This window comes from Pipistrellus kuhlii, unplaced genomic scaffold (genome assembly GCF_014108245.1).
Source record: "Pipistrellus kuhlii isolate mPipKuh1 unplaced genomic scaffold, mPipKuh1.p scaffold_m20_p_1, whole genome shotgun sequence".
NCBI lineage: Eukaryota > Metazoa > Chordata > Mammalia > Chiroptera > Vespertilionidae > Pipistrellus > Pipistrellus kuhlii.
This window is the reverse complement of record NW_023425404.1, coordinates 17,700,387-17,720,299: the sequence shown is the minus strand read 5'-3', so window position 1 is coordinate 17,720,299 and position 19,913 is coordinate 17,700,387. Positions and strand designations below refer to the sequence as shown.

The window sequence follows — 19,913 nt, the reverse complement described above, 5'->3', positions numbered from 1 at the left end:
CAAGTATTAACTTCACTATCAATTTGACCTAACTTATCATGAACACTTGTACATATTCCTGCTTGCTTCTTTTTCCTAGTCATGGTCAAGTATGTTGAATATGCTATATATGAACATCTATTTCTTTTCATTTAGCCAGTTAACTATCTTTCCCAGATATTTCTCTTGTCTTTTTTCTCCAAAATCACTTTTTAGTTTAGTGTCTGTATTACTTAGCACACCTACACATCTCTCCAGTAAAGATTATAGCTAATAAGAATAGTACTTTTTATTATAATTGTTATTTTAGGGCAGGAAAATATTTTCCTTCACACTGTTATGGTCCCTGGTTGGGTCTAAAAATTAACCTAACAAAGATTATCAGGAGAGAACCAAACAATATCATTTTTATAAATTTTACATGACATAGGAGCCTTTAAACAAAATGAAGACCCAAAGAAATAGTTAAGCCTGTGTGTCTTTATGCTAGTTTTAGTAAGTGGACATTGGACATTCGTGGAAAAATAGGAGAGGGCAATGGATATGAACTAAGGGTAGTAAATGGGGAGAAACTTAGCAAGGCCTATTTGTTCTGATTCTTCTTAGTGCCCCCTCGTCTTAGAGATAAGCATGCAACTCTCACCTAAAGGTCGTATGACCTGCTTTAGGGAAGAAGGGTAAGGGAGAGACAGAAAGACCTTCTTGCTTCTGCCATTTTCTTAAACTTCTTTTTAAAATGTTCAGTATGCCAAAGTGCCATATTTGGGGGTAGTATGTCCTGAACCCCATCATTATATTGTTCTTGAATTCCATTATATGTCACTAGAGTCCTGGCCTGTGCCCTCTCGCAATCTGAGACCTCTTGGGGGATGTTGGAGAGCCAGTTTTGGCCCAATCCCCACAGGCCAGGCCAAGGGACCCCACCTGTGCACAAATCCATGCACCAGGTCTCTAAGTATGCATACTAATATAAGATCTTCGGTTAATCTCTTCCCACCCACTCCCCTCCCCACTTCCCTCTGAGATTCATTAGACTTTTCCATGGCTCCATGCCTGTGGTTTCCACTCCTGCTTTAAGTGTCTGCCCTGTGGTGGTCAGTGGGCCTCATAGTCAGTCGGTCTCTTAGGCTTTTATATATATATAGATACTCTATAGTCACTTGCCTTATAAGTGGGGCAAAGCATTTTGCCATGAAAATAACTTTATAAATAGTGACCAGATTTCTAGGCTAGCATTCAGAAGTTTATATTACCCTTAACAAGTGGAAATAACACTATAGTTTAATTGAAGTGAGGGTCAAAAATATATGGATTAATACAGGGATTTATATACTATTTGTAACATTATTTTTTGAGAAAATGCATTTTAACCTCTAATAAAATCCAGCCTACTCCAAGGCATTTTTACCCTGACAAATTCTAAACAGCAACAGGTCTTACATTATGTTTTCTTCTTCCTGCAGCTCAAATGGGACATCTTCTTAGATACTCATTAGGGTAGAAGGGAAAGGGAGAGGGAAACTGGCAACTTGGGGCAAGGATTTCTTCACAGCAGCATCAGCCATTGTTGAATGAAATTATAAATTTAACATTTACATCAATGGTTTATACCTGTATAGTTAAATTTCAATAGGTTTTTATAGTGTGGTCTTATTTCCAATACCTCTTCCTAAGGAATGCTGATTTTTCTAACTTATTACATGCCTTCTGTAAACAATATATAGGTATTTGAACTAACTGAGAAAGATAGATGTCTGACTATGAATTAAAAGAGGTTATTTGTACTACCTGGTCTGTTTGTGAGAAAGCCAATTTATCATGAATGTAGCAAACAGGATTTCAATCCTGTTAAAGTATTAATAATATCAGTTTAAAGGAATTTGATCTTGATTATTCTCTGCTCATTTTGTTTTCTACATTAAGTTCTGTCAGAGTACCAAAATGCAGGTTTAAAAAAAACCACACACGCACATACTTTGAGGTTAAAGTTTGTAATGAATTTTTTAAAATCCTGACTTGAAGATATGTTTTTATTGATTTTAGAGAGATTGGAGAGGAGAAGAGGGAGAGAGAGAGAAACATCAGTTTGAGAGAGAAACATTGATTGGTTGCCTCCCGACCAGGGATTGAACCCACAACCTAGATGTGTGCCCTGACTATGAATTAAACCTGAAACCTTTTGGTGTACAGGATGATACTCCAATCAACTAAGCCACCCAGCCAGGGCTGTAATAAATTTGATGTGCTAAGTGAATGTAAAAATTGAAATTGATATGATTGCGTGTGTTTTCTTCTGGATTATTTATGCCTTGAGTTTTTCTAACATTACCAATAGGTTATGATTAATTAAGTATCTATTGGGCATCTCTAATACAGAGAAGGTATTGCTTTATTAGTTATATAGAGAATGTAGTAAAAATTCTAAATGGGGCCTCACTTAAGAATTTTACAAATTGGATATTGTCTGTATTTTTTAAAACAATCATATTCTATGAATTCAGGCTGAAAATTAAAACTATTCAGTGTTAGCGTCAAAAAAGTCTATAGAAAAATCTACATTCTTGGGCCCTGTGTTCACAAAATAGTCATAGGGGAGTTATTTTATAATTCATCAAATTATTGTCAAGCCCCAGAAAAGAACTTGCTTAGGGCAGATTTTCCTAGAATAGATTTGAGATCTTGAGGCCTTATTATATAACTTTAAAAATGCCATAATATTTCTTTAGGCCCTATTACAGAGATGGTGTCAATTATTCTAACTTGATGGAAAGCCTTATTTATTTGCCAAGTGCAGACCTCTTTGGAAAGTAGAGATAAAGGCAAACCATGATATTATTATTTATTAACTTTACTTATTGGAGGAGAATGCAAATTTTCACCCTTCAAATGCTCTTCTCTGCTCTAAGTTACCAACTATATTTGAGTGGTATATGAGACATTGAGAAAGAACTCAGTAAACATCATAGGTCAGAATGAATAGCATATATAAGAGAGATATAATCTACAAAAAGGAATTTGAGAAATGTATTTTGAGTACACTCAATTCACTATAAAGGCATATTTTGAATTCTATGGAATTCATTTTAAGCATACTAGTAGTCTTTCCCATGTGTTGTATAATAAATGTTTCCTACCCTACTTTACAATTGTGGCTGTCATTCTCCAATATACATTAATCTGTAATATTTACATTCTTAATAATAATGTTATGCCTATTATTCAAAAGATTTTCAACTCTGTCTTTTTGCATCTACGACAGAATTTTTATTTTATGCTCATTTTTCTTATTTTTTATTTTTAAATTAGTGATGAGAGAGAGAGAGAGAGAGAGATTTGTTGTTCCACTTGAGCTAACCAACCAGGAATAGTATTTTATTCTCATTTTCTACAAGAATTACAGAATTAAAAATTATAGAGAAGTGTTGGGGAGGAGAGGGTGGAATTCCCCAAGGTAGCCTATCATCATCAAGAGGCTATACTAGAAATAAAAAATGGAGGATGTCATTTTAATTTCGTTTCCATTCGCTTTGAGAAGTTCAACTTGTATAATTACATGTATATGATGTCAGAGTATTTTATAGGTATGCTCATTTTTATTATACTGACTTCTCTTTAGCTTAAATATTTTATGGAGCCAAACTCATTTTTAGTTTGTAAGTGAGATATTTTATATGTAGAAATAAATATCAGTGCATTGAGTGATAAATTAAAATCACATACAGCCTTTGAAATGTAAGTGCTTTTGACTTAATTTTCATGTGATTTCTTACTACAGAAAGCAAAGAATTATGAAACATAATAAAGTTATTATATAAAATAAGATTATTTTATAATAAAACAGTTTGGCTCTGTATTATACATAGTGAAACTAATATTGAATTTATTCCTAGGAATTGAGAGTGGTATGTTAATACTCAAATGTATTGCATTTTAAGAAAGAAAAAAGAGGAAGGATGGAGGGAAAGGAGAAGATAGGGAAAAAGGAAACAAGCATTGGTTTTTCATTCTATTTTCTGCTTCAGTATTTAAAAAATAAATCACGTATTCTAATTTCTCCTATCAAATAGTTGCAGACCATGAGTAGCAACTTAAAGAACAAGGGTTTGTTCAGAAAGACCTTAAAGATATTTTTGGAATCGTGTTCCATGAAACCCTGAATGAAATTCAGATTCACATGAACTTTTATAGCCATAGTTTTAAATTATATTAGCGGTTTTCCTTGTCCTATTTCTAAGTTTGCCTTAGGATAAGAATAGAAGATTCTGTTTTTTAAATTTTGTCCATGCCATTCTGCACTTAATATCACCTAGAGTCTTAAAAATTGGGCTTGATGCTTTTATTATCCCCCCATCTTTGGCAACTTGCTACTATAACAACACACAGCATGTAAATCTAATTCTGTTTGGGCTGCCATGTCTAGCTGATTTTGATGAGAAGCATGGCATGAGCTAACACATGGCTTATTGAGAAGTATGTGTATCTCACCGAAAGAAAAATTCCTATAGCAATCTAGTCCTTTGAATTTAGTATTGAAGCTGCAATAATAGATAATGGGCTTTTCTACAGTGCTCAACAGAGAAGGGAATTCTCCAAAAATAAAAGTGAGCACTGAGGTAAAAATGGTCTTCTGCAGTCAGATGCTGCTAAATTAGTCACTGGTACTTCGCAATTGTAGTGGTAGGCATCCCTCAAAGAATGCACATGAGTGGGAGAGTATGAAAGAGAAAAAAGAGGCTTAAAAGAGATGTATGAGGAAATGTTGAGTCAGTCTTCAAGGTCAAATATTTGACTCAGAGTCTGAAGAAATTGAGTCAAAATAAGACTGACTTTGTCTTATCCAATTTCCCAGCCCAGTCATACAGCTTTATATATGTCAAACATGTCTTAACTCCTTTATATCCATAATAGTGCCAATCTGTTTTTTAACCATTTGTACACCATAAGCTTCCATAGACACAAGCAATGATCCTTTTTTAATTAAATCTAAAATATTGCAGCAGTTACTAGTTAAACAAACTTTATGATTGCATTTGATATTTTAACTGTGCATTAGAAGTATTGGTTTAACTATCATGTGATCAATACCCTTCATTAATTCCAGTAAGAAGTCATCTTATTTCATGTATGATTTTTTTGTTTAATAGAAAATAAATAAACTATATCCTATTTTTCCAGGTAGAAACAAAATTCCTGTTTTTCTTTCACATTAAAGTTTTATCTTGAAAAGATAGGAAGAAAATGAATGTCCCTGAAATTGGGCATTTAATCTTTATATTCCTAAATTATTTTTATGAACATGAATTATTATTATGTTGCTTAATTTATATCAGGATATTCTCAAAGAAAATCAGTGTGGGTGCAGTAATTGAACTACACAACTGTCAATTACTCCAGTCTTTGATATGTAGACTAATAAAATTTAAACCAAAAAAAAATGTTATGTGACCAGGAGTTCAGAATTTTCTAAACGACCTCTGTTAGCTAATTTCTCTTTATATATAGCAAGTTTGTCTGTACTCTTCCTGGTTCTATTTTAGAGCCATGTAGCACATTTTAGGAGTTCAAAAGATACAAGCCTGGCTGGTGTGGCTCAGTGATTGAGTGCCAACCTGTAAACCAAGAGGTCACTATTAGATTCCTGGTCAGGGCATATGCCTGGGTTTCAGGCTCAATCTACAGTAATGGATGTGCAGGAGGCAGCTGATCAGTGATTTTCTTTCATCATTGATATTTCTCTCTCTCACTCTCCCTTCCTCTCTGAAATCAATGAAAATACGTGTGTATTTTTTAAAGACAAGTCAAAATAATATTGTGTTATTCATTCACCTTCAACTACGCCATATATATATCAAGGGCCATTCTCACTGTTATAGGTCAGTGATTGTAGCATTTCTAAAGAGTTCTTGGTCATGTATAAGTACCACGGTTCCAGTCCATCTATATCACTATCCTTTCATTTGCAATTACCTAACTTTTAGATATAACTGAGCTCTGTTTCAAGGCTTTGTTCTGAAATACTCCCCAGCTTGAATTATCTACTTGCTCTTTATTGAGTCATTTATCCTGGTAGATGTAGCTATACTATGTCATTGCTTTAATGTTTGAAGTCACTTTGGCTTTCTTTTAAATATCTTATCCACAAAGAGAAAAGTTGCTATTGCTCTTAAGTCATGATGTGGTTCAAAATACCAGTTATTACTCTAACACACACCTTTTAAAATTTTATTAGCTATGTCTTTTGACTCTAAATGTCAGATCACAGATGATATTGGTGTTTTAAGGTTGAAATAAGTATAAAGAGGAAAATAGCATAGAAGAATCTATGTTCTGTTATTTATACTCTAATTTACATTCACCCATTTTCTTACTGCAGTCCCCTACACTTCATTCTTTTCTGTGCTTTTCCTTCCTGTGTATATATGTGTTTTTTAATAGAAATGACCTATCTTTATATCTCTACCTGTTTGTTATTTTTCTTTCCTTTTCCTATAAATAACCCAACCCATCTCAGCCAGTGTTAAAGAGTATGAACTCTAATAATTATTTAAATGAATATGTTATCTCAGTTTGCTATAAAAAAACAAAATGGGGCGAGCATAGCTGCTTAAGTATTTAAATATGGCAAAAAATAAATAACAGCTGTATACTGTTCCTATATTCTAGGCCAACTATCTCACAGGAATATGGGACAGATAATCTGAAAGAAACTAGCATGAATTAATTAGGTATAATATTTATACCTGTAAAAATTATAAGTCATGTAGTAGTCCTGTGAAAATACTATTTATGAAAAGAATAATATGCCTTTTTCAGCTTAGTTGAGTTAAAACATAGTACTAATAATGAGTTTAGGATTACAGATTTGTAAAGCCTGTTAATTTCAAAATTATTCTATGACTATAGACTATAAAATAATCCTAAATATTTTATTGTAGATGTATATACAGGGAAAGGACTGAGGAAGAATGTATTGATGGCTCAATAAATCTATCAACAATTGAGTGAGACTGATTTGAGCAAATAAAATAATGGTCAATCTATACTATACTAAGAGGTTTGAATTTAAAAAAAATTTTCAAATCAAATGTATCATTTTTAATAGCAGTTTCTATTTTTCTTTCATTTTCAATAATGTTTGGCTTATTTTTCACATATTCAGTAAAGAATATGGATAAGCAAGAGGAAAAAAATAACCTTTGAACTTCCCCATGTTAAATGCTGTTGACATTTAATGCAAAGAAATAATAGGATGGTGTATTGCAGAGAATAGAAAGGAAATTCTATTGAGACTATAAAGTAGATAAAGAATAAAGAAGCATATATCAAAGGGATAATTATCTTTTAAGAATTCTCTATGTGGAAAGTTTTAAGAACAATAAGAGATTTAAGAGTTGGAAAACTGTAATGGATGTGTTTCTGCAGTTTGACTTGATTGTATTCCTTATGTAATCCGTGAGCAAAGAAACGGATAGCAAAGCTCCCTGAAGCAACCCTGAGAAGAGTAAAGGGAATAAATTGGTGAATGGCAAAACAGTCAAGGACAGTGGTAACAATTAAACAGCATTGTCAGTTCAATATATACTTAGCCAAAGGGGGAAAATATATGGTTTGAAAACATTGGCATTGTGAATGTTTATAGAATAAAGAAGGCAAAAGAATATTGAGGTGATCCCAAACTCTGAATTGGAGAAATCTAAGCTAAAGGGGTTCTTGATATCCACAGCCTCACTTAAATATCCTTTGGTGAATCAGTTCCCTTTTATCTCTTTTTTGTTACAGTTCTCATTTTTTAATGAAATACTACAAATAAATAACAAAGAATAAATAACAAAAACCCATATGTTAACCACCTACATTTAACAAATAATGTTTTTTATAATGTCTTTAGATTTTTTTTTAACATTTTTAAAAAGTTATGACAAAGCTCAACTTCCCTTGGCATAGAATTGTAATTATATGTTAGAAAATTAGGAATTTGTTCTTTCTACATGTGTGGCATATATATTAACCCTGCATTTGAATGATACTGTATTTTCAGGATCCCTTTTGCTTCTGTGATACCTTGATATATTCCTGCTTATATTTATTTTTAAAATACTTATATAATAGCATGATTTGAAGGATTTGGGGTACATGCTTCTGGGAAAAGAATACACACACACACACACAAATACTGTATGGGTATATGTGCTAAATACAAGAGTGAATTATATTAATGAGTTATATGAATGTGAACTTACACTGGGATGAAGGAGCAGAACTAGTAATGTAGATGGAGCAAATGCATATTTTTGTAAGGTAATTAAAGGTCTAAAACAATTTAACTACCTGTAATCAAATTTAACAGTGTTCTAAAAAAGAATACCCTTCTAATTCATTTCTTCCTACACATGACTACCTTTTTAAAAAAAAAAAACTATCTAAAATAAAACTTCATTCTGAAAATATAATCCCTAATTACATAATAATATTCTACCCTTCTAGGTTATTTGGCTGTTCTAATAATCAAATTGATGTAATATAGATTAATATGAGAAAAACAAATTTTTAATTTTGTACATATGGGAGTTCCATAAAGATATGAAAATAACATCAAGTCAGGTATTTGAGGCTTATATGCCTTCCTAAGCCAAAGAATGGAATTGGGGACCTGAGGCTTCAAATGTTAGGAGGTAATTCATAAGACAATAAGAATAGCAGATGCTTGGTAATTAGATGTTTGCCCTGCCATACAAATAGATTATTCAAATAAAAGTTACCTCTGGTAACAGCTGTCTCTCTCTCTGAACAGCCTCTTCTCCCCCTCATCAATTTTTTTTAGGTAGGTAAAGGAGAGGTAAAAGTTTTTCTTGAGTCTGCTGGGTCTTGATTGCCTCAATTCAAATTAATCCACATGCTAAAGGAGAATTTTGGGGGTGGCATATTTTTGCTCCTCTTCCCTACTTTATTGTTAGATCTGAAGCCAGTAACAATCCTTGCTTTTTCATCTCTAGAATGGATATAAATTTTTTTATAAAATAATCAGTTATTCATCTGAAGATTGAGAAATAGTGTTATGAATAATCAAAATCCCTATAAGTAAAAAAATATTTTATTTAGCTTTGTTTTATATATACAACTAGGTAGTATATTTTCCTCCTATTTATCATATTCAACATTAAAATTCTCAGGACAAACATCAACTCAAAAATATTGTTGTTACCAAGGGGAAATCAGCCAGAGATTATATCTTTTTCTAGAGGTGATTGATAGTGGCTTAATTTATAAGTAAAGCTTTATATAAGAAATACATTAAGAATATTCATCATTGATGTTCATATTCATATTCCCTTGAGAACTGGTGAAAACCAGTTTTATTCTTAGTAATTTTCTACGTATTATATTGTTCTCTTTAGGAATAAGTAATTCACCAAGTTACCAAAACAGCACCATAAATAAGCTTTTGATTTACAATGAAAAATACAATCCACTTCAACAACTCTGTGGCTGTTATAGTTCTGACTTACTTTAAAGAGGTCAATCCTGAAAACAAAAAGAGTTTTTCACATTTTCCCAAGCCTTAAGAAAGCTCAGGGGAATTTAAGACTATAATTATTCATACAATCACTAATAGCCCTGCACAGGAATCCGTGCGCCAGTAGCTCTCTGCCATCCTCCTGTAGCTCTCCACCCACTGCCCCATCCTCCTGTAGCTCCCTACACCCCTTCTCATAACTTGCTGCCCTGTACCCTCCTGTAGTTCTGCGCCTCCCACTTGTTTGCTGTCCCACCCCCTCCTGTGGCTCTCCACCACCCACTCGTAGCTCCCTGCACCACCCTCCTACTGATCCGTGATCCAATCTTTATGCGGTTGGTCATTATGCCTCACAGCATAACAAACTATTAGCATATTCCTCTCTTACAATATAAGATGTGGAAAATGTTTATGAATAATCCTCTGGAAAAGATTTACAAAATTGTATTGCTTATAAATATTATCTGCGCCCCTTCAAAGACTTACTATATATATATATAATATATGTAATATGCTAAGTGTCCTTCCCACCTTCTGGGTAATGATGTCACATAACAACTCCAGGCTTCTTCTCCCTAGCGACGACTAGCCTCCTTATAGTTTCTTCAGCCTAGCAATATGACTTGCTTTATAACCAGGTGCAAACACTTTACACTGTAACCAAATGTCTGTGAAGCATTTTCCTGTGCCTCATCTCATTTGATCCTCACAGAAGTCCTGGAGTAGGTAGATAGGAGACTTAGTGGAATCATGTTTTCTTTTCATTAGCCAGAAAACAGATTTAGAAAGTTTAGAAACTTGACCTGACTTAAAAGAAGTAAGAAATGATGGACCTTGAAAATTACTTCAGGTTTTCTCATTGTACAGAATATAGTCTAAACACTGCTATATTTAAATATTTTACCCTTTGTTCTCCCTGTGTGATCTATAATAATAATCTGCTTCGTGTTGATATTTACTGCTGTGTTGCTGACAATTACCTGAAAGAGAAGTTGGGGTGCTTCACTGGGCTGGAAAAAGTTTAGCTAAATCATAAAGCAGGTCTAATTAAGCAAGTTCTATATCTATAAAAGACTAAGTTGACATGCCCATGCGCAGTACATCTAAAGCTCTCACTGGCACCAATCACACATGTGTGTTTTCATCTTTTACTGTCTATCATGCATTAATTGACACTTCCATTATACAGAAAGGGCAAATAGTGATATTAAAATATTCCTTCTAATTAATTTTGTTTCAACATGTACAAATTCGTGCACTGGGCCACTAGTACATAGATAACAGAATTGTTGCTCTCTATCTGTGATCAACACATGACTAAAAGTTCAAAGAATAATTAACTATAGAAGTGTGTGTGTGTGTGTGTGTGTGTGTGTGTGTGTACATTTACATTTGGTTAGAGAGTTTTAAATGTGATGACTGTTAAATGATTCCATGTAATTACTTATCTAAACCAATGGAAAAAGAGCAAGTAAACAGATTTTCTATTTATAATGTATTGTTTATTGATTTCAGAGAGGAAGGAAGAGGGAGGGAGAGGTAGAAACATCAATGATGAAAGAGAATCATTGATTGGCTGCCTCTTGCATGCCCCCTACTTGGGATGAATAGAGATAGGAAAGATTCTTACAGCTACAAAATTCTAGACATAAAAAGAAGCTTGGAAATTATCTAGTCTTCAGTTTTTTAACCTTTGTTTCTCCCTTGGACCTATTTGCAAATTTGGCAAAGTCTATACTCTTCTTTAAAAAAATAAATAAATAAATAAATAATAAATAAATAAATAAGTAAATTTTATATATATATATTTATAGTATATACAAAAAATATATAGAATTACAAAGAGAACTAATTGAAATCATTATCAAAATAGGTATGAAATAAGTTATGATTAAAAACTGCTTTATCTATTAGACAATAAAACCGAAATATTAAGTAGACTACTGTAATTTGAATTCTTGATGAATATGATAATATTTTATATTTGAATATAATAATTCAAAGCAATAGGTTCTACTAATATTATTGTGATTTGTCACCTATGCTCATAAGAAAAGAAAATACTAAAATTTATTTAGTTTGATGAATATAAAAATTATAAATTTTTTTCTTTATTCCAGTGAACGGACCCCCCTGACAAATATCCACAGATTCTCTCAAGGGGTCCATCAACCTCAATTCAAACCCCTGGAAATATCTTCATTTTGCAGTTGAGAAAACTAAGTTCCATAGAAATGAAGTAACATGGCTAAAATCATACAAAACAAAAGCAGATTAATCCTTGCAGAGATAACCTTAGACCTTAGCTCAGACTTTTTTGAACTGTAATCTAGAAATTGGCCATTATTTGTGGCATAATCTGAAGCAAATTCTTTATTCTCATTGTGCCTCAGATTCTACCATATTACATAAGGATAATAACAATAACATAGATCTGTATTGCTCTTTTTCATCTATAGTAGTTTCACCTTCACATACATTATCCTACTTAATTTCCCCCCATTTTATGGATTAGGAAAATAAATCTTTGAGGTGTTCATTATTGAGTCTAAGGCCATAGAACTAGGAAAAGTAAAAATCAATATTAGAGACCATACCTATTATCATGCTGACTTTCATGTCATAAATAAACCAAAAACTTTAGTTCTGTAGTTTCATTTGTGTTGTGATGTCATAAATCTAATTGAACACAAATGAGTTGTTATTAGGATTAAATGAGCCCAATACTTGTATCTGAATTTATAGATAAAGTGATGAATGAATGGAACTATGGAATAGAGTATTTCTAGACCAATTATCCATTTCTGTTATAAGAATTGTGGGGGAAAAGAAATAGAATTTAAGAATCTGTGATTGTATATTGGCTTAATATGTTTAAATCAAACCTTTCTGGTTTGGGGTAGGCTAAAAAGGCAAATAGTCTGAGTAAATGCCAAGGAGGTTCTTTTTTTTCTATCTTCTTAAGTTTTATTTTTATGAGTAAATGGCATTCAATAAAGTTTGTGCTTTTATAGACAAATTACTCTTAAATGTATTTAACAAGATAGAAAAATTAAAATGAAATTTTTATAATCTTTCATTCTACTGACCTGACTGTATGAAATATAGAATATCCTGTTCTCTTATAAAATAAGGAATCTTTTTAACCTGAACTGAAAATGTTGGTATAGGTTAACTTTTATTGGATTCCAATAAACTTAAGTAATAAAAATAGTAATGTGTTTTCCAAACTTTTAAGATCAGTCTGTAGGTTACCCATATATTTTTTAGATATAATTCACATAATTTTCATATTATATCTCTTGATATTAACAGACCCAAATAAGTAAAAACTATTTTAAGTTAGTACAGGAATGGCTATGATCATACTGATCAGTAATAATTTTTAATCTGCTGAGATTAGAAAAACTATAATTACTACAAAATATACAAATATTTAAATATGGCTAATATTTACCATGTATAAAGTACTATGTTTGACATAATAGAAAGGGAATATACTGAAAATTAAAGTTAAATCCTTTCTCTCCACAACCTACAGTATATTTAGGGACCCACATCAATAATTGGAATATTAGTAATTGTGGTAACTCATAATAAATGTTCAGATCAGAGGCTTTAAGAGTTTAGGTAAACCTAAAACCAGATTGTGGTGATAGTTGTACAGCCATATAAATTTATTAAAAGTCATAAAACTGTATACCTAAAATTAGTGAATTTTATGGTGGGTAAATTTTATCTCAATAAGGCTATTAAAAGAGTTTAGGGAAAGAAGAAATTGTTTCTGATTAAAGAATTTGGGAATATTTTTTACACCTGGTACAATTTAGGCTGGATCTTAGAGGACAAGTACTATTTAGATTAGAAAATAAACAGCTTGTCTAAGGTCTAAGAGTTCAAAAGTACAAGGAATATTCTAGAGGAGTTAATTAAGACTTTGCTCCATGCCTTTGATTATATGGCTTGCATTTCTACCAGTACCAGCCAAATGACTGACATTTCCAAAAAGTTTTGATCAGTTCCTATTGAAAAACATTTTTCTTTCTTTGAGTTAAAAATAAGTATTTGCCTCCATTTTGAGCTGATGAAGAAGTTACAATTAGAAGGTGTATAATTACAGTATTTTACAATTATCAGTGGCTTCACTGATAGCAACTCTTGACATTTGTTTCCATCTTTATAGCTATAATCACTGATACCTGCATTATCTCCTGTGAGTCTTTATTTTCCCCAAAAGGAAACAAATTAAAGGAGGACCCAGAGCCTAAAATAAGACAGACATGCTAACAGAAGGGTAAACATTCTAACCTGCTAAGAATAGGATGAGGGAGAGAGAAAATGGTAATATAAGTAAATGTTTTAATCTGCTAAATTGCATGCCTCATATGACTCAAAACTCATATAAAAAATAAAATAGGTGAAGTTAACTACTGTCATCAATTACAGATAAGCAAATTTTCATTTTTTCTAAAGAACTGATATGACCCTATTACTGGCCCATATTTTATTGACAGTAGAGAAAAGTACATAGGAAAGTTCTCAACAATTTCTAAATATATAGGGCTTTTTTTTTTTTTTACTTTTTAAAATGTAATAAGATTACAATTTAAATTAGGTGTTTCAAAAAATTGCCATAGAATTTCTCAGATTATATGAGTGAGCAGACCTACAGAAGCTTAATTTCTAATTTTAAATATGACTGCTGACCAGTAAAATTATGCTAAATTCAGAAAGAAAGGGCTTTCTTAATGACCCTCAAAGATGATTTCCTTTGTTCTTGACTTTAACCCCATTTGACCAACTGCTCAGATTTTTCAGTAAGTCATATTGTATTGATTAATTTATTCCACCTGTTTACAGGGGGGAAAATACAAATTAGCCTGATGAGCAATAAAATAGAGACAAGTTTTTAAGAAACCTAAGTTGTGTTAACCTGCAATCAAATGTAATCTTCATTTTAATATTTATACATCTTTATGTTGTTATGAGCCTATGCTTAACGTGGATTTTATTTATTTGTTTCTCTCTTCCCTCCCTTCTATGAAATGCAGAAAGGAAAGGGTGTTTGTTATTCATACATTTATACCCCACTAACTGGTATTACACATCTGGCTTCCACTGGAGAGCCCCTGACATCGCAGGGAACGGTGATCAAAATTCCACACACTAGCTTCATGCTGGGGGCTCGTAGCTACTGCAGCATTGAATAGGGCCTTTTCCTGGCTTTTTTTAAAATAAGCATGGAGATGGGATGGTTTAAGGGAAGAACACCTCTCAAGTTACATGACCACTGCTGCGCTTCTGTGTGTCCTGCTTTCTTCATAACAGCTTGGCACTACATTCTTTCCCTGTATCTTAGTGGGCTTGTGTGTGTATGAGTGGGATTGGGGGGTGGGGTGGGGCATTGTCAGTAGATGGTTATACATCATGCATGCAATGTTAGTGATGTGCCTTCCCTTATGTGTCACAGATTATGGTCACAGATTAAAACTTCTGTGTTCCTGAGAGACTGGGCCCTCTCTCTCTTATTGGTGTGAGATTCTTGTGTTTTGATGTTTACACCCTCAATTGTTCATCATGTTGCATTAAACATAATTTGAAATGTTCTATAAGAGTTAGCTTTTCATGTTGGGCTGAAAAAGTCTTCATTTTTGTGTAGCAATTCATGTTATTATAACCTATGGCTTTCAATTGTACCTCCCATAATGAAGAGCTGACTTTAAACACTGTGCTATTCTTGTTATGACCTAAGCATAAGGTAAGTCACTTCTCTAACTGTATCTAAAGACTGTGGTTGTTTGTTAAATTTTTCTAAGTTTTGTTTAAAGCATTTTCACTTTTCCCCTTACCATTTATTGCGTGCTCTTCCCCCCTTTTGTTTTCTGTTTCATGGCTTTAAGATTTGTTAATGGGCAATGTGATCTTTAGGAAAATTATATTACATATGTCAAAATTAATTAAATGATTTATTTGATGTCTGAAAGCAGTCTTGATTAGTAAATGAATACCTATATTTTCAGTGAGTCTCTTATACATTCATTTCCTCCATTGACTTTAATATAATATACTGTTTCTACACCATTATTGTAGTTTTGACTCCAGTTGAAAGGGAACTTCTTTGTCAATACAATAAAGTCAAATGTTAATTCAATAGAATAAAATAATAGATAATCCAATACCATACTTTTCATTTTTAATCCCTGACAAATTGGTATTAGGGCAAAATATTGGTTTTATTTAGTTTTTCAAACTTTAATTTTCTCCATTGAGTAAAAATCCAGAGTAAGATAAAAAAAAAAACTACAACAATAAATCATAAAACTTGAGACAGACCTGAGCTACCTTCTTTAGAGTTCATATATGTGAGAATAAGAACAATAGTTGTTTCTCAACTTTATTCTTTCAAGTAAATTCCATTTCATTGTGAGTTAAGTAAAATCTTTATATTGGAATTTTATAAAATAAATAAAGATGAGTTTAATGGTACAAGAGAGAGGGGCATCTGCTACATGTATAAATATTGTTACATTTTAAAAATTATTTTCTCAATGTTTTTACATACATACTCAAAATCACTAAAGTTTATGTAATTGTTGATTTTAAAAGTGATCTCCCTCAAGTCTGGGTTAAATAGCCAATGTAACATAAATGAGAAAACGTTGTTAATACTGCTGTTGGCAATTTGTGAACCTAAATAAATAACTCAGACTCATGGAATTGAATTGTTTTCATCATCCAAATTTCTCTCCCAAAACTACTTGGGGGTGGGGAGGAGTCCTAAAAAGAGGTGCTACAAAGCAAGATAGGGTTCTTTATTTAATTTATTCTATGAATGAACTTTTTTAATTTTTTAGGCCACCTATGGAAGGGACACCATGTTCTTTTATTGTTGTTTCAGTTTAGGTTTGTTTTTTGTTTGGTTTTATTTTTTGTTTGGTTTTGGTAAAGCCGGATAGTTCTTCACCACCATTTTCATTTTGACATTATATAAACCTGTTGAAACATTTGATGAGATTTGAACTACTCCTCTGAACTGCTCTGTTCATTATAAATCTCTTGTTTCTATCCATACACTAGCTCCACTCTAGATTGGAAGGGCTTAAAGATGAACTCTGGAGGAATAGAGGCTACGACTTAAGAGTAACTATTACTGATCAAAGGAGCTGCTTTCCATTCGCAAACATTGCTTTGCGCTATGGGTTTGGGCTCCTTCTGTTTCTACATCTTGTTGAAGACTTTCTTGACTTCCATTTGACTTCTTTGAACTCTGTTTTTGTCTTTCAACATTTTCCCCTTTCCTTTTCTTCTCTCTCCCAGATGTTTCTCTCACTCTTTAGCTTTCTCTTATGTTCTTTAAATCACTTTTTAAAATGTAGTTTATCTCTTTATTGAACTTGTCTATTAATTTTTCTATTGGTGTTTGTTTATTTTCTCCTTTAAGGCTGTAGTGATATAGTTACACTTATTTTCATTCCATAGTATGCCAACTTGCTTGTTTATCTTGCAGCAAGTTCATTAGTCATTTTTACCCTCTTGGTATGAATTTTTAATAAGAAATAGCAGAACATTCTGCATTAACATATTGTCCCCTTCTGTAAACCCATACTTTCTTTTCTATCTGCTAGAGTTACCACCTCAAACCCATCTCTTCTTTTCTTTTTTTTCTTTCCTTTTTCTCGTTCTTGTGTTTTTCTCCCTGTATTGTTTTCTTTAAGTAGTCATTGATTTCTTTCCCATTTGGTCCAGAATTGTTTGCCAATAAAACTTATGAGTAAAATAATATAAGAATGCTATTTTCTAGATTAGCTTCTTAATTCTAGTATATTTAAATCTAATTAAACAATCTGGGCCAAAAGAGAATAACTTTAACATCTGGAATTATTTTCCCTTTTTTTGGGGGTGTGTGTGTGTGTGTGTGTGTGTGTGTGTGTTTATCTTGTGTGTATGTGATTTTTTTTTTATGTTGTTGTTTCTTTAAACATTAACAAATGTTTTTTCCAGGGAAGGACTACCATAATCCACCCTAAGTTGCAACATTCCTTTCATAAATTGTTTCATTACAATAGTAGATTGTGTTAAGCTATAGAAATTAATTTGTTGTGTATATATCCATTTGGGGCAAGCTGCTGTGGAATGGGAGGAAGCGGTGTGGAGTTTAAATCAATTCACTCTGAAATTAACAAGTGGTAGTGCCATTTAGCATGGCCCTTGAATTCAATAGTTTGCAGCATTTAAAATAATGTTCCACTTTCAACTAAAATATTTGAATCAAAACATAAACATTTCTGATTGAAAAGTTATATATCCACCTAAGAACTGGTAAATAAATGTATTCAAAATCATTCATTTCAAACAAACTCATCTTTTATAACCAATATTAATAAATACAATAAATAACAAAAGTTATTAGAATCACACATAAATATTGTATCTGAGGATTTCCCCCTTATTAACATGTAACAAAAATTACAATGGAATATTTGCAACTTTAATACTTGAATTGCATTATTCTAATCATTAGATAAATAAAATGCCTTTAAGATTAAGGGTCTTTATTCACAACTAAATATGTGATAACTTGGATTTTTTTCATATGCTAATTTCAAATACACATAAATAAATAAATTGCCTTTGGTTTTACACCTCGGTCACATTTATTATATTGTACTCCAATTTTTTTCTGGAAATCAATCAGTTACTTAAGGTAATGAAAGGATAATAATATATATATAACAACTGTAACATTTTTTACTATCATGTTCTGATATCTGAGATATATAGAACCCTTGCTCCTAGACCTCAGGAGTTTGCCCAATAAGTATACATACATATCTGACTATCTATGTTAGAAGCCTTAAATTACTGAGTTTATGCTTTCTTTACAGGTCCAGTCCAGGTGCAGCAGCAAGGAGAACATTCTCAGAGCCAGTAAGTATGTCCTTATTTCAGATGGACTAGTGAATTAGAGCTTGTGATTCAATAGAAATGAAAGCTAAAAAATGACATTTTAATGAAAGAATGAAGAAGGTAACAGGTAACTTTTATATCAAAATATGAATAGTAGGGCTTTTATCTTCTAAGATTATTAGTATCAATATAGTAATGGATATTTTCTTTATTCTAATTGTTTTTGCAGGCTAACAGAAAAACTTTGATAACACTCCTACTTAGAGTGATAATGAGCGCCTCTATGATTCTAAGATGGGAGCCTTCTTTAATTGTCTCACTGCCAAAAAAAAAAGTTACATAAAAACAGACTAACTGAAAATAATAATATAAATTCATTAAAATAATCTAGCTAAGAATAAAGGGGGGGATTCCTAAAAGGGTACATCATAATCATTTTGTGTATGTGCATTCCTGAAAGATCTTATTTCACAAGCAGCATGTTTTAAAAATAGTGCCCTGAACCATGGATAAAGAAACCTTTTTTTTATATGATTGCTAATGAAAGTCATATAACTTTTATAAAAAGGAACTATTTTTTATTTCATAAAAAGAAACTATAAATAACCTGCATCCTTGAGATGATGTGATGTTGAAGGTTTTGCCTTAAAAGATTTGGGCTCCGAAGAGAAAAGTGCTGTATAAATACTAATTACTTTAATATTATTTTCTTTCACTTAATATTAATGATTTCATCCTTTCTTATTCCTCTTCTTTATCAAAAGAAGAAGAGCAGGTGGATCATACTGAAATTGGTCTATTGGATTTTTATACCACTAGGATTTTTAGTAAATGGGATGATTTATATTTCCAGTAGAATGTGCATATTATTTAACCTTAAAAAAATAGCAGAATTTCAGATAGGTAAAAATTCGTTTTATTTTCTTTAATGTAAATTTTTTTCTGTATCTGTATTATGAATCTGTTATCTTTGCTTGAAACCATTGAGTTGATAGGCAAGCATATTGCAATTATTTGCTCAGGACATTTATGTTAGAGTTATATAAAAATAAATGCAAACAGCCATGTTTAATCTCTATACTTTTGCAAGTTTCTACAGCATTTTCAAAGACATGAGAAAGGCTTTTCAATTATGAGATGTAAAGTCTTGTAGTCCTATACTAACACCTAAGGTTAAATAACCTAAGAATCAGGTGAATGATAATTGAATATTCACTAAAATAAAATAATAGGTATAAATTAAATTTTAAAATTATATTTTATGATGATTATTGTATAATTTTCATTTTTGTTGATCTGGAGATGATAATGATTATGGTGATTAGGGACAAAAATAATTTCTTATGGAAAACAGACTTCTTTGAGCCCTTTTTCACTTATCATGGACCTTTGTGTTGCTGGGACTGTCTTTCATTTCAATTATGTTCTTACTGGCTTGTTGACTTGTAATTACTTTGGCTGGACATCATGATGGTCCAGGTTTTTCTTATCATGGTTTTCAGGGTGAAGTTGT

The 19,913-nt window shown here is 31.9% G+C and overlaps 1 protein-coding gene across 13 annotated transcripts in view; it reads left to right on the top strand.

The window, feature by feature from the left end:
- Positions 1-19,913, top strand: part of GPHN (gephyrin) — a 355,412-nt gene that overhangs the window by 232,252 nt on the left and 103,247 nt on the right. For 11 of the 13 annotated variants that reach the window (XM_036434071.2, XM_045579636.1, XM_036434065.2 and 8 more), the window contains one exon: positions 18,379-18,421. In XM_036434071.2, coding sequence (XP_036289964.1) covers positions 18,379-18,421 — 43 coding nt within the window. Of the gene's footprint in view, positions 1-16,570; positions 16,634-18,378; positions 18,422-19,913 lie in introns of all 13 variants that reach the window. The other 2 variants (XM_036434007.2, XM_036433971.2) reach the window with 1 other exon arrangement.